This window comes from Perca flavescens, chromosome 10 (assembly GCF_004354835.1).
Source record: "Perca flavescens isolate YP-PL-M2 chromosome 10, PFLA_1.0, whole genome shotgun sequence".
Classification (NCBI taxonomy): Eukaryota; Metazoa; Chordata; class Actinopteri; order Perciformes; family Percidae; genus Perca; species Perca flavescens.
Window position 1 is genome coordinate 18353190 of NC_041340.1, and position 26237 is coordinate 18379426.

At 40.3% G+C, this 26237-nt stretch overlaps 1 protein-coding gene across 2 annotated transcripts; it reads left to right on the forward strand.

The window, feature by feature from the left end:
- Positions 1–1049: 1049 nt before the first annotated feature.
- Positions 1050–26091, forward strand: slc43a1a (solute carrier family 43 member 1a). Of its 2 annotated transcripts, none has more exons than XM_028589243.1 (15): positions 1050–1274; positions 6580–6743; positions 8857–9049; positions 10049–10104; positions 11035–11111; positions 18798–18890; positions 19567–19700; positions 19859–19986; positions 20871–21017; positions 21145–21180; positions 21311–21446; positions 21655–21784; positions 21913–21986; positions 22654–22777; positions 22890–26091. In XM_028589243.1, exons 2-15 carry the CDS (start codon positions 6590–6592, stop codon positions 23085–23087), a joined length of 1680 nt encoding a protein of 559 aa, XP_028445044.1. In that variant the 5' UTR covers positions 1050–1274; positions 6580–6589; the 3' UTR covers positions 23088–26091. The 2 variants fall into 2 exon arrangements, with proteins under 2 accessions (XP_028445044.1, XP_028445045.1); XM_028589244.1 differs by lacking the exon at positions 1050–1274 and adding an exon at positions 1393–1550.
- Positions 26092–26237: the final 146 nt, after the last annotated feature.

The following is a 26237-nucleotide window of genomic DNA, read 5'->3' on the forward strand; positions in this document are numbered from 1 at the left end:
CAGCTAACGTTAACATTACTTCGCTGCTGGATCGGTCAGCTACTTTAGCGATGTTTAACGTTGGCTACATAACGTTAGCAATATATCTTGTGTAGAATCCAGAGGGAAGGGTCAGGGAGCAGAGACAGTATTTAGATGAAGTGAGCTGGTTTGACCACGGAGATGGGACATGCTCGCTTAGCTTCACCGCAGTTGTGTGCATCAGCGGCCGTGGGAGAGGGTGTAAAAGAGGGGTGTGGCGATGACATCATCGATACGGATCCGTATTTACCATCCATACGAAGCCAAACGAGAGCCGTTTTCGGATTTTTTCACCCTGAGACCAGGTTTCAAAAAAGTGCGTTTTCAGGCAGTGCGTTTGCAGGATTCGTCTGGACGGTCGGCCCAAACGATGCAAAACGTGCGTTTGCACAAAAAAACGTTTCCGTGTGGATGGCCCCTTAGTTGTCTTCTTCTTGTGTTTGGTTTCTTCTTCTGCTGTCTGTTTGTATACAGCGCACAAGCTTTATGCGCATGCTCCGCCTCTTCTCTGTTTTTGGTGAATTTCTGCAGAAACAGCGCCACCTATAGGCCTGGAATATGAAGTAGCGTGTTGAGTCATTTACAAGTGGATTCCTTCGTATGTATGCTTTTTGTCTTGTCCTAAATGCTCTAAACTGCTGAGATAGAAAAAAGTCCTGCTGATGTGATAAACACATTAATGCATCAATAATAATATATAGTCTCTTATTCTGAAATGGGTCATTCTAGCTAAGTTTACTTTTGGTACTTTACTTTAAGTATATTGTGATGCTACTTTTGTACTTACATAAGTACGATTTTAAACGCAGGACTTTTACTTGTTTCTAAACTTGCTACTCAAACAAAAGTTTGTTTAATAATGATTCATTATTTGATGAATAGCTCATTTTAAGCGTTTAGCTGCAGGCTCTATGAAGGACATTTGGATTGAGTTGAGTGTAAAGACATTGTGTGTGAAGTGGCAAATGACTTCTCTCCTCCCATAGAAAGAGGGAGGGAATTAGACGTCAAATTAGAAGAGGGGGAGTCTATATGAAACCAGAGAAAGAAAAGAAGTGTGGAGTCTCCCATGCACGTTACCTCCACAAGAAACAATTGAAGAGGAGAGAGGAAAGGTTTAATTCAGGGGTTTACTACCACCAGTCAACAAGAACAATCAGCTGTGAGAACAGAGTTTTGATCCTTATTTTTCACTCAGTAAGCAACAAAAAAAGAAACATTTTCATTTCTCTATGAGAAGACGCACAACTGAAGTAAGTACATTATTTCCCCCGTATATTCTCTAAGTTGTTACTGTAGGTAGCTTAACTGCAATGACGTGTGTGTAAACTGGCGGCATGAAGCGGTAGCAAGACAAACCGGCAGCAGATCCTCACACGTGGCATGAAACTGCGACTTTTACATTACATAGAAAAGGCAAAGAGTAGCCTAGAGTCTGTATTAGGCTAATCCTGCAAATATGAAGAATGCGGGGCGGGGAGTGTTTTCACAGAGAGGTGAATGTGTCAGTAGAAAACTACTAAATGAGGGTGAGTAGTAGAGTAGTAGTAGGCTAGCCTAACCTGAATGAAGGAACTGGCTGTTTCGCAAGTCACCATTCAGATGCTGTTAGTTTGTTTATCTTTCTTTGAGGGGTAGCCTGAACTCCCAAATACTGTCATTATGGTGCTCGCTTAGCCCTATATAATAAGCACATAGCTACAATTAGACACATGTTTTATCACACAGTAATTAAAATGTTATTACCAAGAAGAAGTGGTTCGAGTTAGGGAAATAGCCTCTGTTGCCTTCAAGGGCACCCCTAAAGTCAGATTTTCTATAAACCTTTTATGATTCGATTGAAATCGTTAAAAATCTAATTTAAGGATAAAGACGTCTGTAACAAAGTGTTTAAGTGGGTTGTGTTCATTGCAGTCATTCAGAGAAACTGGTGGTGATAATTAACCTTCAATGTCAAAAAAAGTGTCTTCTTACCAACATTTTCTTTTAAAATTAGGGCTGAAACTACAGTTTTGTTATTGACAAAAAAAATGTTGGTTATCATCAGTTCGAAATGCATAGCCTATGCCTATTGAATTTACCTACTATAAAACACAGAAAAAACAGAAAATCCCCACATTTAAGAAGCTGGATCTGACAAATGTTTGGCATTTTTTGCTTCTTAAATGACTTGACTAAGCAATTAGCCTATTCAAATCGTTGACAATTAATTTTCGTTGTTCAATGAATAATTTCAGCACTAGGCTACTAGCCTACAACTGAACTAATAAATCCCTTTTGCCACATATTCTTGACAGTGATTTCATGTCTCTGTTTCTGCCTCCTACACTGTCACCTGTAGGCACGTGGTATTATGGTATTATTATACTTTTTGTACAGTCTTACTTGTGCTTAATTGAGTTCACAATTTCAGACAGCACATGAATGAGGCAGCAGACTTGCTCCTTTCAGCGGCCGCCCCACCGTTCCGGTAACCAGAACCCGGGCTGAGGTCATGTCCGCGGAGAGACAGCTGCTCGCCGGCCGGGCAGCCTCAGGGGTTGCGTTTTTGGACTCCTCAGGGGACACAGTCCCCTAGGGCGCGTGGTTTATTTTCTTGGAAACTTGTGAGGATAAAGAGTTTGCCCTGCGGTCCTTTATGTCCGGCAGAGGTTGATAAACATGGCTGGTCAAGGTCAGAAACATCCCCGCGGGGAAAAAAGAGCAGGGCTGGATGGGAGCATCAACAGAAATACTTGAAAGAAGACTGAAATGTGTCAACTCACATTTTAATACAGAAGCAGCTGAAAACGTTTCTTTTTATCATAATAATCTAACATGTAATATGATAGGCTATTATATAACCTCCACTATGAATACCAAAACTCTCCAACAGTGGAGTTAGTCATGGCAACACTGCATCAGCTGCTGATGTTCAGGTATTTCAAGAAGCAGCTTTCACTCACATACGCACACACACACCCGTGCACACACACACACACACACACACACACACACACACACACACACACAAACACACTTCACAGTGTTATGGCAGGGGTTCACAACTGCCTGCCAACCAATAAGTCTTTGCATGTTTGTGTTTAGCTTGTTTGCAAGTCTTTGTTGCATCACAACACCAGACCACTCCTTTTTAGCCCAAGACAAAAAAGACACGATTCCTGCTGTAACACGCAGCACAAAACAGGCGGGAACCAGAGTGTAGGAATGGAACTTGCATGACTTGTGTGTGTTGTATCAGTCCACATCCTACTAACCGGAGGTCAAATACACACTGAGGAGCGACTGATGCCTTTCTTACAGGTCACACGCTCTGCTGTCGTGACACTAAGAGTCCATGACTCCGGGTTGCATTACAACATTGTCTCCCAAGCAAATAAGTGTGCATGTGATGTGTATTTACTGTGTGTTGCTGCCACTGGACCGTAAATCCACTCCATGTGACAGTCTATGAGGCCTCTAATGGACTGTGTCTGTTCAGGTTTGAAAAAGGGTGTGTCTGCAAACACCAGTGCATAACTTTTACATGTACGTTGTGAGACTAGTTCTGCATTTACAGTTTTTTCGATTGCTAACAAGCATCGGGCAATACTGACGCCACTTTTTCAAAAACCAGTATGATCTCACCTCCAAAACTCACTCAAACCACCAAAACACTTTATACATGTCTTACTGTAAAATAAGCTTGGTGGACCAAACACCGGCAACAAATCAGAAAGCAAACATTGTCACTCAACACACTGGCCTAAATAACAATAACAACAGGGAGCATTACATAAATGATGAACTTTTATCTTTGAAGTTTGAATGTTTTTTCACATCAGTATTTCATTATAGAATAAGAATTAAAAAAGAAATTCCTTTATTGGCTGCACCAAAGTTTATGATACAAGAATGAATCCGAAATTTGCTTTACCTAGGCCAGGTCACCGTTGCAAATGAGTATCTGTTCTCAACGGCCTACCTGGTTAACTAAATTTTAAATAAATAATAAATGAAAATACGATTTTCTATATATTTAAATATGGTTATTGCAGAAATGCATCATTCTGCTTTGAATGTGTTTTTAACAGTTTTGAAACTAGTGTGTTAGCACTTGAACAATGTTCTGCAGGTACATAGTGTTTTGCAGGTGGTGGAGGATAAAGGTTCATGGATTTTGGTGAATGTGGTCATTGAATGCATTTTGTGTGAAAGCAATGAAAAATGATTCACAGTTTGGTCCACATAGACTTCTGTTTCGCTGACTGTGTGAAGAGTTTTTACAATGTGACTTCAGTTTTGACCAATGCATGTTAGCAATCGGAAAAAAACTGTAACAATTCTCTATAATGTTAAACAAAGACACAAAGACTGTAGCTTTTAGTTGGTCAGACGGAGAGGACGTGGAGAGGATTAATAGTGCTCAAAGTGACACAAAGCTGGCACTACGCCGCATAGTAGTGGAATTAAAAGTCCCACTCTGCTGATCTGACCCCTGCCTTTACAGTAAGGTCTTGGTGTTACTAGACACAGATAATGTTAAATTAAAGATATTCTGATTAACGATATTCAATCAGGTTGTCAGGATCAGTTTTCTACACTTTTTACATCTTATGGCAGCATCTTTTTTATGCTATCATTAACAGCGGCTGCTCTAACTGATTCATCTTGTTTGTCTTGTTTCCCCACTTCAGGCATCTTTACCAATTTGTTGGAGTTATAAAACCAGACAGATGCTCTTTTCACTGACAGAAAAATAGTTCTAAAACTTTTAAAAGTGTAACTTGATTAATTTATGGATTATACACTTGTGAATGAGCACCGTCGCGCTCTGTCGCCTCGTTGTTGAGAATTGCGGAGTTTGTGTGTGTGCTGAAGGGGTTTTCAGCATGGGGTGTCAGTTACACAGAAATCCTCTTTTTCAAAGTCTCTTTTCAGCACAAAGGCAGTTCATTGTGCTGTGCATAATCGCATTACATGCACGCCTCATGAGCACATACGCAGACCCATGGACACACACAGACAAATCTGTCCCATTAGGTCCTCTCGTCTTCTCACACACACACACACACACACACACACACACACTGAAGACATGCCCTCATTAGGAACTACTAAAAGTCTTTCCTGTTTAAGGGCTTGACTTGCCCTCCCCCCCTTCCCCCCTACGCGCCTCTCTTCAAATCAATTGGCTGAGACTTTTCCTCCCTCTGTTACTTTCCACATCTTCTCTGGTTCTCCGCCAAATGGAATAGCTGGTTATATTTGGATCTTTATTTCGTGTTTAGATGTTTCCCAGATGTGTGTATGATTCTGTCAGGGCAGTCAAGACTGAATCCTGTGTGTTGGTCACAAACCTCCCATTGCCTGTCCTGTGAGAGAGAATGTGTGTGTGTTTTGTGTGTGTGTGTGTGTGTGTGTGTGTGTGTGTGTGTGTGTGTGTGACTCGTGACTAACCTGACCTCTATTTGGTCAGTCACGTCATCAGTTTCTGTATTCTGTTTGTTTGTCATTGTTTACATAAAAGCTGCTCACTCACTCACTTTTTTGACCCATTAATGTCAATGAGATAAACCCCTAAAGCTAAACTGTGGTTACATGCTGTTAAAAGACTCCTAGAATGAAACTTTCAGCTTGAAATGTCACCCTTTTAAGATGCTATCCCTATTTCCAAAACAATAGCAGACATATTGAGCACTCAGCATTTCCTCCAGTCAAAATCAAGGGAAATAGCTGCTCTGTTGGCAGCACTGTGGGAGGATTTCTGAAGACAATGCAGTGCAAGGTGTCAGGTAGCCAACTGGGATTTACAAAACAATGACTGGCCACATGGGCACTCATTAGGCAAACTGAGAGAAAAATGTCCCGTCCTGAGGGCCTCCATTAAGTCTCTGAAGCAGTGGGCGAGATGAAGCAGCAGTGCTATATGTGTTTGACCAACCAGCAATGATCATACCTGCAAACCCCACCCCGACGGTTCCTGTACTTTCAGAAAGTACTACCCTCTGATCAGGGACTTTTGGGGGGTTATAAAGCCCCCAGAGAAAGAAAAGAAAGAAAGAAAATGTCCCCAGAACTAAATTTAGACTCTGGTTCCTGTGGTTGAAACGCAACAAGTTCCTCAGAAGGTTCCTAGTTCTGGGGTTAAGTTCCTGTGGTCGAAACGCGGCTTTAATGACAGAACTCAGAACTCTCTTTAAACTCAAGTTGCAGCAGATATTAAAGAGCCATTGGTCATAATGAATGATATCATGCTTGTCATTGAGTTTTATGGTTATTTTATTGCATCACATTTTTTGTGGTTTGTGCGTGTGCAAATTAAGCTACCAATTTGAATTGCCTTGTTGCCGAAATGTGCTATTCAAATAAAGCTGCCTTACCTTGCAAAAGGTTGGTAATCGTGGTGTGTACGTTTACATCTGCTGTATACAGTGTAGACATACCCACAGATAGCTCAAAATGCGTACAGGTAACACACCATTTGGCTTTACTTGTATTGCTGTTAATTAACTTAGCCACTAACATAAAAAAAAAAAATCTAATCTCACCTCCCTCCTTGCCCCTCCTCAATCACAGAACAGCAGCGATGGGGCCCTCTCTCCTCCAGGCCTACAGGAGACGCTGGTGGATGGCGGTGACGGCGGTGATTGAAAACCTGCTGTGTTCGGCTGTGCTGCTGGGCTGGGGCTCCCTGCTCATCATGCTGAAAAGGGAAGGCTTCTACGCCTACTTGTGCTCAGGTAAAATCCTAGACTGTAAAACGTAGTGCACATAGTATGCATGACGTCACCGATTGGTTTGTGGACTGTCTGTAAAACTGACTGTAAATTAGATAGAATGCAGGTTTAAGGCACTTCCGCATTGGCTTCACTTTTCAAGCCCGGAAGCGTTTTTTTTACAGTCTGTGGGTAAAATCAGCAGCTCTCCATCACTTAACCCTGAATTTAGATTCAGGGTTATCCCTCCAGATTGTTTAGAATTGGTCTAAAAGACGCACCAAATTGTTGGAAATGTAAGACAGAGGACGGCCAATTACTTCATGTCCTGTGATACGGTCCAGGAATTTACCTAGGATCTTTAGGATACAAGATAAACTATGTTGGATTGCAGGGACCCAAGTTCCATTCAGCCCAAGATTATTTGTTCTGGGAGATGGGTCAATCCTATATGGAACGGATAAGCACATAAGAAGCTGGGTCCAGACTAGTTTAAGGATAGCCTGACATATTATTTTGGGTAGGGCTGGGTATCGTTCAGAATTTTTCGATCCGGTGCCAATTTTGATACCGATTCCTAACGATACTTTTTTCGATACCATATGTTTTAAAATTCATTTCAACATCAACAAAAATACATTAAACACAAAGCTTTTATTTTCCACCTTAATTGTGAATCAAAACAGTTATCAAAATTAAAAAAATCTGGTAAAACTGCTCACTCAGAGTAACATTAATAAAAGTGCCTTGCCTTGCAAGCTCAGCCTGTCAGTCAGTCATCAGGGCAGAGAAACCACCGTTGTGGCTGCTTGTAAGACAAAGTGTAACGGCAACAGTACCGCGACCGCTTTCGGCTCGCCAATACAGTTTTTTTCGATAGCCAATACAGTTTTTTTCGATAGCTAAACAACAGTGGGCACAACTGGAGTCACATGTTTTTCAGAAAGTAATGGTGGTGAAAGCAATAGAAACACCACATTCATTTTAATTTAGAGATGATGCAGACATCCAATGTGATGAAGAAAACTTGCCACATGATGCTGGAGCGAGGCAGGATTAGTCACACTATTCTTTGGTACTGTTATGTATGTACCTTTAGTTTTTTTTCCCCAGTAATTCCATAAATTACTAGAGACAAAATACCATATTGAAGAAAACAGCTGATTTTCATTCCTTCTTTTTTACCTTATGTAAAAATTGGTATGCTATACAATCTATATTTTGGCCTTAAATAAACTATTGAGTAATGTAAAAAACTCAAATTGTTCAAACTGTAAAGATGAAAAAGTTTGTAATTTCTGTATTGGTGTTTGACGCTAGTGTTTTTACCCTCAGTGTGTTCTGAGTGACAGTGTGTGTTATCTCAGTGAGGCTTGTGCATAGTGTTTGGCTGCACTGAGCCTGTTTTGCTGGTGATGTTAACTGTTTAGCTCAGGTGACTGTTGGTAGTGCAGACTGTAGTTTGATGTGACTCCAGTTGTGCCCACTGTCGTTTAGCAATTGGAAAAAACTGTAATATCATATCGCAGCAAACGCTGCCTGCGTGAAGTTTTAAAAAACTGTAACTACACTTGAGACCAACCGTGACTCTCTGAGACTTCAACAAAACTCCAAACAGTTTACTCCGTGTGTACGTGCGTGAGTGTGTGTGTGTTGGTCGGAGCTCCGCTCTGTGTCAATATACAGAGAGGACAGATAAGCTTGCGCTTATGCGCTCAGATGCTTTTGGAACCAAAATTTGGCACCGAAAGATAAAGAATTTTTCAATACTCATAGGACTGGAGTTATTTTTTTCGATACCATAAAAGTATCGACGTTCGGTACCCAGCCCTAATTTTGGGAGGATGAAAGCGTTTAAAAAGATGTCATGTAAACGGTTTGCCAGATTTGATGTCTATACTAGAAAATGGGGAAAGTACCTGAGCTTTCTGGAGGGCTCCTAAGAAGCTTTGTGCTGGGGAGAGACATGTATGACGGGCTTATGGTGTTGTCATTAATGTTTATTTGGTTTATTGTCTATTTTGTTATTATTTTGTTGCATGGTTTGAATATAGTAGTTACTGAGACATCTTGTTTTTGATTGGTCTTTCTCTGTTCATATACTGACCACTAACCTCTCTTATCAACCCTCCCGCAGTGAATGAGTCTGTGGTCGTGTCATTGGGTAACTCCTCCAGCAGTGAGGTGGAGGAGTGGCTCAGCTGCGTGGACCAGGAGGAGATGCTGAATCTGGGCTTCACCATCGGGTCCTTTTTGCTCAGTGCCACCACCCTGCCTCTGGGAATCCTGATGGACAGGTTTGGACCACGCCTCATTCGCCTGATGGGCAGGTAACAGTTTTAAAATGGTCACAGACATTTCACATTTGTAAAGGAATGTGCACGTCTGCTGGGGGTTGACATGTTAAAGTGTCTTTTTTTATGTTCAGTATAATTCACGAAAACCTTAATCTCTTTTTTTAAGATACGGATTTGCTTTATGAAAACTTCTTGACTCTGTCCATTGGAGGTTTGACTACTTCACTTTTTTTTTAATAAATGTGATGATGGTGAAGTGAATCTGAAGTGAAAGTCAATTCCTCAATTACTACTGAGGTTATAGTAAAAAAAAAAAAAAAAAAAACAGATCACATTCCCAAAGTGGATTGACAGTATGTGAATCAATAAGTGTAGGCGGGGCAGTAGAGAGTGTGTGTGTGTGTGTTTATGCAGTAAGTTGTGAAATTCTTTGTCATTGGGCGTGAACACAACTGTACACACACACACACACACACACACACACACACACACACACACACACACACACACACACACACACACACACACACACACACCTTTTCTCTTTCTCATTCATTTTCAGCAGCTATAAAATTGAGTAGCCAGACACTTTGATAATAAGATGAAAGTTGATAAAAACTGAGGAGCTTATCTGCAGTTGCAAGCTGTTAAACCACACTTTGACAGATAACACACTTTGACAGATAACCAACGACTAAACTGCTGTTTTGTGAATGGTACTTTTTCATCTTATTCAAGTATGAAAATATTGTGTAATGTATGCTGGTTTATTCACATCTACTGGCCATATTAAACTTATCTGTATCTGATCTCATTTGAATCACACTTCCACTGAATAAAGTGGCTGTTTTAAGAATCAAGGCATTTACATGCTGCGTGACGAGCAGTTAGTTGTCCTGATATTTCTATCTTGGCCCTCTGGGAGTTACTAAACGTGTTGCATTGTCCCTACAAACCCTAATTAAATGTGACTTTCAGCATGCTAAGATATGATATGCAAGAACGTAAAACATCCTGGTTCATTTGTTACAGTTCGTGTTTCGGTCTGTCGTGTGTTATGATGGCCGCGTCTGCCTACAACCCTCATGGTGAGTACAAACACAAGCACATACACTAGAACTTGCATATGCCAGGTATTAATTAATGACACACTCACAGCTCACAACACATGAAGGGCTGAGTTTAGAATACTTAAATATACAACATAACAAAAACTACATAAAACTGTATTACTGTAAGTGGTGCCATTTATGTCTTCATAGGTCCAATGATAAAATGCATAAACATAGCATGGCATATAAATGAATAAATATACATACAGTATCAGTAGTAGAACCTTTTAAGCTGAATTATGGTCTTTTACTACATCTTAATAGCATATATTACGTATTGGGCTGTGGAGAGGCTCCTTTCACTGGACAAGACAGTGTGCTCCATGTTACCCAGTATTACACTTTTCAATACAACAACACTTACACCAGGTGCAATTGAACAGGTGTGCAAAGCTGTAAAAATGGCCAGAATCCAAACAATCCACAAATTATTTTCTTCACACTCCTTCTTTAACAACTGTATGTAACTATACTGATTGTGCTAGGTGCTACCTAAAAATGCAATATTTGATTTACTGAAGCTTGTTTATTGAGCTCTTGTACCAACTGCTACTTCCACTTTAAAAGGGCGTCAATATGCTTCAAACAAACTGCTTGTTGGATCATCCAGCAGCGTCTGACACCCCACCCCACTTACAAATGTACAACAAACAAGATAACAGACACAAGGAAACCCACAAAAAAGAAGACAAAAAATATATAGAAAAATGACAAATAAAAAGAGAGTAAATAAAAAATAGATGAATTCACAATTACACTTTTCAGATGTCAGAAGTGGGATAACTACATTAAAATGTTTATGACAATTAGCTTCTTGCCTCATCTTCAGGTGTAGTCATGAAAAAAACGTAAAACATTGATTTTGGCTCTACCGCTTCTGTGTTTCTGTTTTTTTTCTCTCTGCAGTTCTGTCACCGCTCATTTTCTTGGCTCTCTCCATGAACGGCTTTGGAGGCATCTGCTTGACCTTTACCTCACTCACGGTGAGACACACAACTGACAGTAAACATTAAAGACTCATTGATTAATGGAGGATAATATATATAACTATATAATATTGATGTGTACACATAAGACTTGATATCACCTGGGTAATTGATTGTGATAATTGATAATAATCAGTAGCACAAACGTTAGATAGAGCATTCATGTATTGCAGAGGCTGCATAGAGTAAAGACATCTGTGGTCAAACAGTTGATCCTCTTTAATTATATGTTGGTTATGTGTTAAATCAGATCCAGTGTCGCCCAGCTTCTGATTTACAACAGAGTGGTATCCTCGTGTCTTTTCTGGTTTCGTAGTTTACTGATTTGTTATACATGCTTTGGGGAGTCGATTACTCTTTTCTATGCCAGTTCTCATTGTTTTGGTGGATGAGGTCCTGTCCACATGCTCAGCGACACCGTATTTTGATGGCTATTGTGTTTGTCATCAACTTCTGTACATAAGACCTGTTCTGACCTTGTAGAGAAATAAAGTAATGAGATAGAGGGAGAAAAAGAAAATTACAACTGGCCTGTTGAAAGGACTATGTTTGGGAGCTTTGTTGTGCAAACCACAAATTGGATTAGACGGATCTAATGCCTCCGAGGCTGCCTTTGCTTTGACACTATGTACTATATGTGTGTCCCTGAATGCCTCCCAAAAACATTTTGTCAGTGGGTCTTATATTTATAGTGTATTTAAAACTGTCAAGGACAGCCATAACAAATGTAATATTTAATTTGAACAGGGCCAAATGTTTGAAACCAAGGTTATGAAAACAAAACACAAAAATAATTAAATCTTTTGACAGATTCTCAGCAAATGGAAAAAAGGAAGGAAACAATGTATCTCTCTTCCTCTCTCATTTTTTCTTTCTGACAGCACCATGCAGCCAGCCCAACATTACAGCTCTGAAAGTATCTACTGTGGTTACATAACTTATATTCTGAGAAAGTTGTAATGTAAGGTTGTGTTCCTGGAACAAATGAGCAGAGCAATTTTAGCAGGTAGCTGAGAGTCTCAGCGTGGTCAGGGCCTCTATTAGTCTCAGCTGAGGAAACAGTGTGTGCTGTGATTGGGAGCTGGGTTTGTTTCCATTCACGTCAGGCATGTGTGTTTGCGCGTGATGTGTCAGCTGGTACTAACATTATCAAGTGTGTTTTATTGTTGCTGTTGCCTCCTGTTTCACGGCAAGCATTCAGGTATGTGTGTGCGTGTTTGTTAACAGTGTTTCAGTCAGAGATGCACATGACTTCTCCCAGATGGAAAGTCTCCCATTTATGTTTCCACCAATAACAGCTTGCAGTTGACCACACACCCTCCCCGAAGCTCGGCCCACTCACCTCTATTAAAGGACTTATGGCTACACTTTCCCTTGCCTCTTCTGTTCCCTCTCACTACCTTCCTTCTTCCTTTGTTCTTTTCCTCCTATCTACTCTCTCCTGTTTCTGTTCTGCCCAGCAGTCAGCAGAAAATCAATGTAGAACCTTTTCAACTCTGCATGACTGTGCACATGTACACATGTGTGTGCATGGTTATGTACACACAGGGAGACAAACATAAAACAGATGTTTAGATAATGAAGCAAAGTATGGAGAGGCTATCCTCTCCTATGACCTTCCTCCTGTATGGTGACTTCAGCCTGTCTCTGTAGAAAAGAAGACAACTGTCTCTGTCTCTGTCTCAAATTAAATGCATATTCTGCACTTGTACAGTGAACTGTGCATGTATATCTCTCTTTAACAAGCAGCGTCCTGTTGGAGGTCAGTCATTACAAACTCATGATGTGCAACCACATGTTGTTTAAACCCAAATGTATTTCAAATTCTTGTAGATATCCCAAGTGTGCCAAAGATATGAAATATGTTAGGCTGGATTTTAGGGGAAATGTGTTTAAAATGATGCACAAGACATTTGGAAGAGCTGCAATGATTAGGCGATTAATCAGTCGATCGAGAAAAAATTGTCGGCATGTATTTTGATATTTTTATTTTATTAAGCATTTTACTATCATCATCATTAATCATTAAGCAAAAAGCCAAATTTTGCTGTATTTTAAGTTCTTTTAAGTTAAGTTTTAAGCTGATTTTCTTTGTCTTTAACTGTAGTTAATTGAAGATCTTTGCGATTTAGACTGTTGGTTGGACATAACATTTAACACTTTGAGCTCTAGGAAACTGTGATGGAGTAAATCAGTTTATCAAAAGAAGAATTTAAAGATTAGTTGCAGCCCTGTTCCATTAAAAAAAACATACAGTAGTATGGGATTTTAATAACCTTAAAGCTTTAAGGGAAACAGAAGAGGAAATGGCATGTTTGGTTCATAGTTGAGAAAATCTGAAGTTTTACACACTGGGTCATGTCTTAATCCTGAGCCTAAGACTCATCGTAGCAGCATCACAGCAACATGCAAACTTTGTATAGTATTTGGCCACTAACACACACTCACATAACTCTCACACAGGAAGGCATTGTACTCTTTCTATTCTATTAATCACTCACGAACACTGGTTAAATAATATTACACACACACACACACACACACACACACACTTGAGTAACAACACAGAGTAACACCCTCCTCCTCTTTGACTGACCTCCACACTTTTGTTGTTGTTGTTGTTCTGAAGCGCGAATGACAGCAGAGCACAATGACTGAGACACATACTCACTCATCCCATCATGATTTAAATCATGTGCTCTAGCTCAAAACAAGACAAAATCTCTGTTGGCCTAGTTATTATTATTATTACATGTCCTTTTATAGTCAGATGGAATGAGGGACATAACTTACTGTTATAGAGAGTTGGTTATAGGATTAGATACAATTACATTTGGAAATGTATAACATACAATTACAATATATATGTAACATTATCTGGTGTGGTGGAAATCATTATATAATATAAAACATTTAAAAGAAAATGTTTTGCTGAAGAAATAATCTACCTGTATGACCTTGATCAGTGTACTTAACTCCTCTGCCCTACAGACATTATTTGCACGCATATTTTGTGCACATTTACTATGTGTATAGTAATAATACATCAAGTCATGCTACAAACAAAAGCATAAAAGTGACAAAGAAATATAAATTCCTCAAAAGGGGCCAATAAATTACAGCAAAGAGGCCAACAGATTATGGGTTTTAATTAAAGGAGCAGTGAGGGAAGTTTTAAATGATCAAGTCACTTAGCACCAGTCTAGCAGTTTACCTGAACAATTTATTTTCTGGACAAAATAACATTTTGAAGATTGCGTGGATTTGTCAGTTGTGGTCTGTTATCACAATATCTTAAATTAGCACCTCCTCCCCGACTTAACGAGGCTAAGTGAAAGCCAACCCCAGATTCACCCTTGTGCTGGAACAAGCATCTATATACAGTATCTTACAAAAGTGAGTACACCCCTCACATTTTAGTAAATATTTCATTATATCTTTTAATGGGACAACACTGAAGAAATTACACTTTGCTACGATGTAAAGTATTAAGTGTACAGCTTGTATAACAGTGTAAATGTGCTGTCCCCTCAAAATAACTCAACACACAGCCATTAATGTCTAAACTGCTGGCAACAAAAGTGAATACACCCCTATGTTAAATTCCCATAGAGGCAAGCAGATTTTTATTTTTAAAGGCCAGTTATTTCATGGATCCAGGATACTATGCATCCTGATGAAGTTCCCTTTGGAATTATCATCACATACCCTTCACCATAACTAGAGATTGGCTTGGGGTACTTTCCATAAAATCATCTCTCAATGCAAATCTTACCAGCTATTAGGCTAACCGGCATAAAACTATGCCAATCTTTACTCTAAATACCTGCAGGATGTCCTGGTTCCCTCATACTTAACTAGCATTATTGATTGTTAACTATGACTGTAAGCTTGTGTGTCACATTGGCAGTGAAGGAATGAGGACAGTCCTCTTGCACTTATTGTAACAGATGTAGAATTGCCCTTCAGCAGCACTGGGGCCTGTCTGATCACACGCTAGTGAGAAATGTGCACTCTGCCGTTTATCGCTACTTTCACGTGTTAACTCTGGTCTCAGCTAGCAGAGAGAGGCTGAGGTTGTTTGAAATTTGCTGAACAAATAGAGGCCACTACAGGAAATTGGGGATGACTCTTAGAAAGATGCTTTGTGTAAAATACCAAGATATCACAAAAGTGAGAGTACGTTGAGGGCAGTTGAATCACCGTCTTTACATTAGACTACTATAACACTTTTTTGTGTTATAGTAAGTCTAGTGCAGCTGGACTGTGCCAACGCTGTGAGGGATAAGGGTTTGATCCATGAACAGTGAGAAAGGGCGGCAGAGAACTGAGGTGGAGGGAAGAAGCCGGTGCTAATCAGCTGTGGTTTAGTGTTTCCTGCTGGGATCGCCACAGAGAGAGAGGCTGCAGCTGTGGCTTGGGGAGATCAGTCAAACCGAAAAAAAGAAAAAAAAACTTTCCTCCCACTACCTCTCTTTATTGTCAGTCCTATCCTTGCTTATTTTATACACCACTCTCCTTCTCCTGTTCCCATTTATTCCACTTTCTCGTCCCGCATTTTGCATCTCTTCCTTATGTTCAGAGCTGCATCAAAATTTCAATCCTCATTAAGCTACTATTTGGCCCGTTCTCTCAGCGATTAAGGTCTTAATTAAACTCAGTGCCAAAGACTTGTGTGTGAGCACAGCAGGTGTAGAGCCTGAACTCATAAGTCGTGACAAGCGAACGGCCAAAGCTCCATTTGTCTGTGACTTCCTGACACCAGTTGACCCTCGTGTTGCCTCCATACAGTCACATGTTTCTGTCATTAGCGTTAGTATGCAGGACATGTGCCGCAAGGCCCTGTTTGAAACATGTATTTTCTGAGAACTGCCAGAACACCAGCATCTGCTGCTGGCACATGCACATAAATAATAGACATGCACACATTTCACACTTTGTCTTTGCTTTCTGCCTCACACACAAATCTCTCAGAAACATTACTACAGTTCTGAAAGAAAACATCAGTTAGCTGACATCTCACATGGCTGGAATATCTTTGCTTAAGAACACCCTTGTGTGCTCAGAGGGCCCTCTCGCTTACATCTCTCCGCAGAACGTCCAGCACAGTAGATCTCATGGCCACAGTTGGGCCGTGAAGTATTTCGATTCTCAGAAGCGCTGAATGAGGACTGGTGTTCTCTGGTGTTGTTCTTCTCATCTCGCTCAGACAGTCAGGCTCTCTTGAATATCCTGTTTACCTGCTAAACTTGTTGTTCTGTCAGCCCTATGAGTGACCTGTTGCTTCCCCCTGCAACACGCACACACACACACACACACACACACACACACACACACACACACACACATACAGCATCTTCAGACAGAGCCAACCTTCATACACACACACACACACACACACACACACACACACACACACACACACACAGACAGCATCTTTAGACAGCAGCCAACCTTCATACACATGCACGCACACACACACACACACATCCATACAGCATCTTCAGACAGAGCCAACCTTCATACACACGCACACACACACACACACAGACAGCATCTTCAGACAGCAGCCAACTTTCATACACATGCACGCACACACACACACATGCACACGCACACACACACACACACACACACACACACACACACACACACACACACACACACAGCCAGCCAGCTGCTAACTTGTCACCACAGCCTGATCTCCAGACAGCTGTACTTAAATCTACTATAATCAATATTTTTTTATATTAACAATGGATCAAATGAACACTTTTATGTGAAAGGGGTTACAGAGAGGCTTACAGTTCCCCTCAGCTCTACGAGACTTTATTTTCATCTTATTGCTTTGGCTTCCTGGCCCCCAAGTTTACTGGTTTGATTCACTCTTACATTTTTCAACAAAAAACCCAACTGTATGCTACCTGCCCAGCACCAAACGGCAAAGTAAGCGCCTAGCTGGTGATCATAGTAGAGTATTTAGCAGCCAAAGAGCCAGATATTTCCCTCAGCAGTCTGTGAAGACCAAAAGGAGATTAAATAAGGGACTTATATTAATCAGGTGGCCCCAAGCCTACTCCAAAGGAATGTCCATATCTGCTTGATGTGTAAATAAGCAACTGTTTGCTAACATGTTATCAACTTCATAATGTGATAATATGTCAGGGTTATATTTGCAGCTTGTTGTGCTGCCACCAGGAGGCCAGCAATGAGTTAATGTAGGTTTAAAGCAACACTAGAGAACTTTTTCCGCTTCGGTCCCCCTACAGGTTGTCTTATTGGAACTACAGCTTGCGCTATAGTGCGGAAAAAGTTCTCTAGTGTTCCTTTAAAGAGCTTAAATGGACACTGAAATACTGTTATAGAATCAACACGTTTTACAAACCCCATCTTCACCTCTACGGTGCATGTCAGCAAGGTTTGTAGACTTTGTAATTGAATTGTAATTGTGATCATCCTGCATCCTTCCACCATTCACCTCTCCAGTCTTCATTTATCTCCTTTCCATCATACAAATTAAAGAGGGCCAACGTCAGCATTAGACTCATAAACATCTTAATTTGTCGTCCTGGTGACCTAGTGGTCAAGATGAATACTATATACAGTAGCTGCAGCTATACGCCTCTTTCCACATGTTTTCTGTCTGAATCTTCACTGTCAGTCTATCAGTCTATCCAAGAAAGTAATCTCAAAAGAATGAATGTCTGAATTGGTTGGTTCATTGTTTTGATTGAATGTTAAAAGTAAAAAAAAAAATTTTTTTTTTGCATCATTGTCAGTATGTTCCCAATTTCCCAACTCTGAATTGATGTCATTTGTTCCAGTCTCAGACCAGAGGCTCAGATGAGTGAGGAAAGTGCACATTGTGGGAGGAAAAAAAGGGACACTGACACTACACGGTGAAGTCTGACCCAGCGGGGCGATTAGGTGACGCTAGCAGAAGTTTGAAAATTGTGGTCAGTGTTGAGAGAGAATAGTCAGCTTGTCATGCAGCACACCTAAAATCCCACACATGTGATTTGATAATCGTGATTGACTCATTTAAAACCCTAATGAAAGGACAACGAGTGTGCTGGCAGCACAATAGGTCATTGTAATGTTCGCTAAGCTTCTTACTACTGTAAATAGGTCAACATAATATATGATGTGTTAGTGCCTGGTGCCCACCACCTTGTTCTCTTTGCCATGTGTCAAGCATGCCCCCACGCTGGGTCCTCTGAAGTTCATCGAGAGCTGCCTATAGATCGGCTTCCACAGTTTTTAATCCTAAATCAAAGAATTTGTTGAAAAAGCAGGAATAAAGATGATGAACGACGTATAGCTTAGTCTGTGTTTGAATTATGGGGTTAGGACACATACTGGGTCAAGACTTTGTTTCTTGTTGCCTCATGACATGGAAATTAATATTTTTTTAATGAGTCTGCTCTGTGGGGAGAGGGAAGTGTGCATGGGTGCAAACTCCAGAGGCAGGACCAGGTCACAATCTGGTTCATAGTGCTGACACACAGCTGCTGTCTGCCCTCTGCTGGTCAAAATAATATACAGCATCTTGATTAAACCACAGTTTTGACTCAGGTCAGCCCATAGAGGTTACATACAGGTGTAATGTGCTGAGGTCTAGGTGAACATGTTATATTAGTGTAAAAACTGACATCTATTGTATCTACTCCTCTGTCCCTGCAGCTCCCCAACATGTTTGGTGCTCTGAGCTCCACCATCATGTCTCTGATGATTGGCTCCTACGCTTCCTCTGCTGTCACCTTCCCTGGAGTCAAGGTAAATTACAAAGGTTAACAGAAATGGACACTAATTTTGACGCATTCATCATGGTGCTTTCAGAATATAAACAATGTTGTGGGTACAATTAGAGAGCATTATTGGCATTATTATTTTTTTTTTTTAGACAAACATATCATAATTCTTTCAATGAGGTCTTTTGTTGACATCCCAAACAGCAGGATTAAGTGATAGATTTTCAGTGAAGCCACAGGGTGTGAGGAAACAGTGTGTTTCAAATCACTTTGAATTTAAACTTACAGCTGCTCAAATGAATATTTTTATATTAACAATGGATCAAAGGACAGGGGTGAACCCACAAAGAATTATCACCTCACTTCCTTAGCTCTAATAAGGTAATTACTAGAATTGTTGGGGCTTTGTAAACTATAGCTTGTGGTCTAGACCTACGCTATCTGTAAAGTGTTTCGAGATAACTCTTGTTATGATGTGATACTATAAATAAAACTGAATTGAATTGAATTGAATTAGTGTCTTTCAGCTAATTACGCCTGTGTATGCTACATTCACATGTTCACCAAAAAAACTTTACTCGGTGAGACAATGCCAGTGGTGTGTTCTGTTGCCCCCAAGTGGCCAAAAACATCAATGGATGCCACTTTAAAGCAAGATGCTTAAAAACAACCCTTTTCCTCCCCCTTTCCTTTCTTCCCAGCTGATCTACGATGCAGGTGTGTCCTTCCAGGTGATCATGTGGATGTGGGCAGGTCTTGCTGCCTGTGTCTTTTTAAACTGTCTTCTCAACTGGCCCGCAGAAGGCTTCCCAACACCTGACGAGGTAGACTACAGGTCAGTGTGTCCGCCGGTCGGTTACTTCATCTCTTTCCCAGAGACACCAAAGCACAACTATATTTATCAGAACTACACTCTTTCACTCCAACCTCTATGTGTGTGTGTGTGTGTGTGTGTGTGTGTGTGTGTGTGTGTGTGTGTGTTATCTATAACAGTAAGATCCTTACAATGCAAGAGCTGCCTTCATCTGATCAGAAGGCTGTTGGAGAAAGACTTAGCCAGAAAAATGGAGACATCCGACACTCCACAGAGAAACTTTCTAGTGAATCTGATGCTGCACCCAGTAAGTCAACAAACACACACACAGCCATTATACTCTCAGCCATTTACTTTATACCAGTGCCTCCCAGTATTACCCACTTAAGCATTCTCATTTACAAGAAACCATTTAGTTTAGCAGAAATTAGCTTTTTCTGCTTGTCTATCCTGTTAATCATCTTGTAAAACCCTTGGTAGGTTGCGTCCCCCAGGTTGGAAACCACTTTTTAATCTTTATGACATAACTGCTTTGCTGAAAGACTGACAGACTGGATGTCTTACAATGTTTACACTCAAACTCTAATACGAAAGAAATCACCTGCCTTGAGCTCCTCTCATGGGAATATAAAAATAAATACATTCACTGACATTGGATATTACATTACATGTCATTTAACTGACGCTTTTATCCAAGTGACTTACAATTAATTGCTTTCAACTCTAAAGGTTCAAACTCCAGACAACAAGTAATAAGTGCAAGTAAATTAGCTTTAAATAAGCAAAGCTACAAAGAGACATCAAAGTGCAGGTTCAAGATTTTTTTTTTTTTTTTTTTGTTTATCCGAGGTGTAGTCAGAAGAGATGTGTTTTTAGCCTTCAGCGGAAGATGTGTAGGCTTTCGGCCATCTTCGGCCGTACTAGTGTCTTGAAGCGGATGCGGGCAGCAACTGGTAACCAGTGAAGAGAGCGGAGGAGCGGTGTAGCGTGAGAGAACTTATGGAGGTGGAAGACAAGTCGAGCTGCTGCATTCTGAATGAGCTGCAGGGGTCGGGCGACACATGCAGGCAGGCCAATCAGGAGGGAGTTGCAGTAGTCTAGACGTGAGATGACTAGAGCCTGAACCAGAACCTGAGCCACCTTCTGCGTGGGGACGTATCGAAACAAACAAACTGTCTCCTCCTCTCTCAGATGTTACTCCCTTTCGTCGGTCTGTGTTCTCTCCCATCTTCCTGTGGAGTCTGGTTACAATGGGGATGACCCAATTGAGGATCATCTTCTTCATGGGGGCTATGAACAAGATGCTGGAGTTTATGGTCACCCACGGTGAAGAGTATCGTGAGTGTTGAACCCTCAACCCCATTCCCACAAAAACAATTACTGTTTTCTATTTAATGTATTATACGTTATCATTTTTTACCATTAAAAGTGACTGACAGAATGGGTCTTTGTTTTTATATTTCAGCATCTGAGCAGCTGGTGCTTAAGACAGAGGAGAAAGGTGAGTAGTGTAATACATCTTTAAATTTTTATAACTTACTTACTTTTATTACTTTTTATTTGTTACTTTATGTAACTTGTCTGGCTTGTCTTTTTAGTTTCTTAATTTGATTGATTGTGTTCTCTTTCAGTGAGTTTCTACTCGTCCATCTTTGGCACGCTGCAGTTGCTGTGCCTTGCTACGTGTCCTCTGATTGGTTACATAATGGACTGGAAGATGAAGGAGTGTGAAGAGGAGAAGACCGTCCCCCCAGGCACAGAGCAGAGGTACATATAGTGAGTCTTGGTGGTTTAAAAGCGGTAGAATTAACAATAGTGATAAAATTGTGGTGGCAAGAAAATCCTTATTATGGTCCATTTTGTTTGACGTAAGGAGATATGATAGACATAAACATGAATGTTGGATGGTGTCGTTATAATGGTCGTGGTCCAGCATACCGTAATGTTAAAACACCTCTGTGTCTGTGCCTATCAGACAGACCAGAGTTCCCGTGAGAGACCGTAAGATCCAGAAAGTGACCAACGCCATGAGGGCCTTCATTCTCACCAACCTGATGCTGCTCGCTTTCGGATGCTGCAGCCTCATAGACAACCTGCCTCTACAGGTAGCGCACACGCACACATGAGAACACACGTTATGGCAGCCAGAGAGCAAGGTTAAGTAAAGAATAAAGAGTCCCAATGCTCAGATCCATTGATGGTGTTGCTTCTTTTTTCTCTTTCTCTTACTCAGATCTTAACCTTCATCCTTCACACTATGGTCCGAGGCTTCATCCACTCCTGCTGCGGAGGCCTTTATGCTGCTGTGTGAGTGCTAATTCATCAACTGCATCTTCTGCAGCTCTGTTTAACACATTCACATCTGAGAGGAGATGGGAAAACATAACCTTAGGGGTGTAATGTTTCACAAAATTCACGCTCAAAACACAAAGCAGTGGTTAAAGTGACGTCATTTTATATATTTTTAACAAAGTAGAAATACGGAGAAACGCGCCTTTAGCTTCCAGTTCATTAGTAAGATAATAAACATTCAACTTATACTATCAACTATTCAACTATAACGGTATAATATGTGAGGCATGGCCCAGTTTCCCAGCACCACATAAACACCAAACATAAAGCAGCACTTTACAGTGTGATAAAAGCAACCAGATGTGTTGACAAAAGTAGGGAATGCTGTATTATGTGTTAAACAACCACACCACTGCAACCATGCAACACATTCATTTAACAAAATTCATAAACTGCTCAATAGTTTAGTCTTGAACAATGCAGTAGGATATCATAATATATGATACAGGTTAATACTGAACCCCTGTTGTTTACCTACAGAACATGCTGTCATGTAGGATTTGCATATCTGTAGTAGTATTTAGCTCATTTGTTTTCTAACATGTTCCTTTCTAATCTGGGGCTCTGTGTCATTTCACTTGGTGTTTCAAACTGTCGGTAAACACCCGTATTTCCCCCACAGCTACCCGTCCAACCACTTTGGCACTCTGACAGGCCTCCAGTCCATGATCAGCGCCGTGATCGCTCTGCTGCAGCAGCCGCTCTTCATCGTCATGGTCGGAACCCTGAACGGAGACCCCTACTGGGTGAGGACGCACACTTATCTCTAACTCTATACGCTTGTGTGTGTGTGTGTGGGGGGGCCTCTGGCACCCACTAGGAACTGTATGACTGTAACTTTCCATCTCTGTACTTCAGATCAACCTCGGACTGCTAATATTCTCATTGGCTGGTTTCCTGTTGCCGGGTTACCTGTTCTACCACCGCAGACAGCTGCTGAGGGAAAAAGAAGCCAGAGACAAGCGAGTGGCCGAACAGGAGATGCAGGCGCTCAACAACACCGAGGCCAATGGCTACAAACCTCACAGCAACGGCCTCGCTGCTGTGGAGGCTTAGAGCGACACAGAGCGGAGGGTTGGGGGGAATTGTAGGATTTATGTGCCTTTTTAAAATGAGCACCAGCAATCGCCTCATCCATATATATTTTGTTTTGATATTTCCAGTGTTTTTGTTTTTGGTCATTGCTGGTGCACATTTTGCTCACAACAAACCATACCACAGAGCAAATTGGATTCCTCCTGTTTTGTTATGACTAAGAGTTAGACTTTAAGTTCCCTGTGATTTCGTGGTGATGTGTCATCATCATTTGTTGCTGTTTATTTATTCTGGTTTAGTGTCAAAGAGCCAATTTAGTGTGATTTAAAGCCATAGATTTCACGCACACGCAAAAAGACACATGCACACACCCTGGTATGGCCTGCGTGTCAGACTGCGGATGTCACTGTACTTGAAATACTGTTGAATAGTTTTCAAAGACTTCTGATAATCATCACAATCCTTGCTAACACCAAAGAACAGCTTAAAGATATTAGGAAAGTTACACTTTCTACTTCAGTATTGTTTTAAAAGTGTGCTTAATGAAACACACTTTAGGTATATTGTGCTGTTTCCACTGTTTTATACATCTCTAACACACTTTAAAAGCATACAAGCAATCAAAGAAAATGTAAACTATCTAAATACCAGACCTACGTATAGAGAAGCATTTGGGTTATTTTCAGAGCCCAGTTATTCAATGAGACACACACACACACACACACACACACACACGTACATGCGCAGATAGGCTGGTTGTAGAGACACCATATCTACCTCCTCTGTTTTTACTGTCTTTCTGCAGCCAACTACTATGTCAGTCCAATTTCTTTTCCACATTAGGAACTATTCATCCTTTCATTGTCAAACACCCAAAATAACTAATTTAATCAGTACAGAATCCCTCCTTGTGCATTTGTGTTCTTTAGAGGTATTGCTAACTCAGCTCTTGAATTTCTTTTTTTTTTTTTTTTTTTATGTTAAGTAAAACATTTTTATGGAAAATTCACAAGGAAAAATATTACTGACTTTTACAATTCTGACACACAGTGTGTGCCAATGTTATGAATCACTTTGTACTGCTTTATGCACAGAAATGAACTAGTGTGTGTATAAAATATGTATTTAAGTGTCTTTTTATACTCTAGCTGCAGTAGCATTAAAAAGGGAAGTGTTTGTTTCAGTTTTAGTTATTTTGTAGTGTGCTAAATAATGAATGAAGCTCAGATGATTTTCTATGTATTCTGCTTTTGCCTTTGATTTTTTTGTCATGTATTGATTTTGGAGCAAACAAACCATCAACATTGTTTTTTGTAAATAGACAGAGGTGTGTTATGTATTTTATTACATTTTCTGCTTGCTTTACTATATATGTGTGTGTACGGTATGTTCACTGATGGCTGACGTTAAACTTGTTATTTTAATGTGATTTTTCTCCTTGAATGATCAAAGTCACATTCAAAAGACATTGTTTCAGCCAAAACAGAAAAATGTACATTCTTCTAAAGTGACAACAATACGTGTCTATCCTGTACATGCTAGTTCTGCTCACAGCAACAGTATCATGTAGATTTATTGAATTGGATGTAGCCTTTCATTTCACCTTTTTGACTCAATCCATTTCAGTGTCAAGACAGCTTTAGTAGAGTTCTCCTTTCTTGTCTGATGCATCCTTCCTGCTCTCCAAATGTGTTCAGCTGCTTGAGTCTTTGCTGATTCTGAGTTGTGTTTCAAATATGTGCCTTTGCTGCCATATTGGTTTTATTGCAATAGATATGAATGTTAGATTAAACGGGAAATACACCCATTTTCAGTCATACATGTTAGTCTAAGACAGTCCAAAAATAATAGCAAACATGAACAAATCTCTCACATATCCAAAAACTAGAGTGCTAAAACTCCAATCTGTGATGTCATTAGGATAGTGTGCAAGGCACTCATGAAGGAGATTCTGAGTTTTGTTTGAATTCTGTGCCTTTGCTTTCATTTTGGCTTTATTGCAATAGATATGAATTTAAGGGATTAAAAGGGAACTATGCCCATTTTCAAAATTCATATGTTATTCCTATAGCCTAAGGCAGTCCAAAAATATTAGTAAATTCCCAAATCCAAAAACTAGAGTTCTAAAAATGAACTGCTCCATGGACAATTGGGAAATATGTTACAGATGACACAGAGAGCCTCAGGGGAATGTTCTGAGTAAATGGGTACATTTTCTGTTTCAGATCTGAGTACACTACAATAGAATAAAACTTATTTGGGTACAAAGAAGATAAAAATCAATATCCCATTTGTCTATGGAGCAGCTCCAGACTTTAAATACTTGACATCACACATTTGAGACTGACTTATGTGGTTTCTTTGAGAGAAAGTAACCCATGTTCACAAATATTGCTTGAACTTAAATAGACCATGGAAATGCCATAGCGGAATTCCTAATTTAGGTGATGTTCCCCTTGATGTTCTGCCAAACATCTTTCTCTGTAAGCCAAAACTGTGTACTGACTGACTGTAAGCTAATCAAAGGCACTTTCCTAGGGAGCAAAATAACAGGAATGTCTTACAACACCATTGATGGTAATTTCTGAGGCTGTATGTTGTGTTGTTTAAATACTGTTGAGTGAATTACAATCAGTGTTGGTGAGGTTTTTGATGATGTCAGTGCTTTCCTCTTATATAGTGTTATGTAATGTTTAAAAAACATATGTACCAGCAACAACTACCCGACCCCTTTGTACATATGTACTCTTAAAAGTCCCTAAGAACTTAGTGGTTGTAAGACCTGACTCCCTTGTGTTCATGCTTTTGTAATTGGGATTTACAGTAGTCATTGATTAACACCTCTGAGAGTCTCTAACATAAACATCCTTTGCTTTGTCTGTATTTTAAGTGGCTTATCAAATCTTCTCTCACCTTTGGGGTTGAAGTTTTGGTATGTCCTGCTAAATGTAGGTCTTTCTTTCCTGCCTTCAAATCAGTATATCCAGCACGTGCATTTGATAAACAAATAAATGAATAAAGTTTGTGTGGCATTTTGTTTTGCCATTCTTGCAAACAATTCTCTCACAACAAACAAGGTGCCTCAGCATCAGCCATGTTTGTCATTGTTGCTGTTACACTTTATTTTAAACCACGTATCCAAGTACCTGATCATAGAATCTACACTTCCAC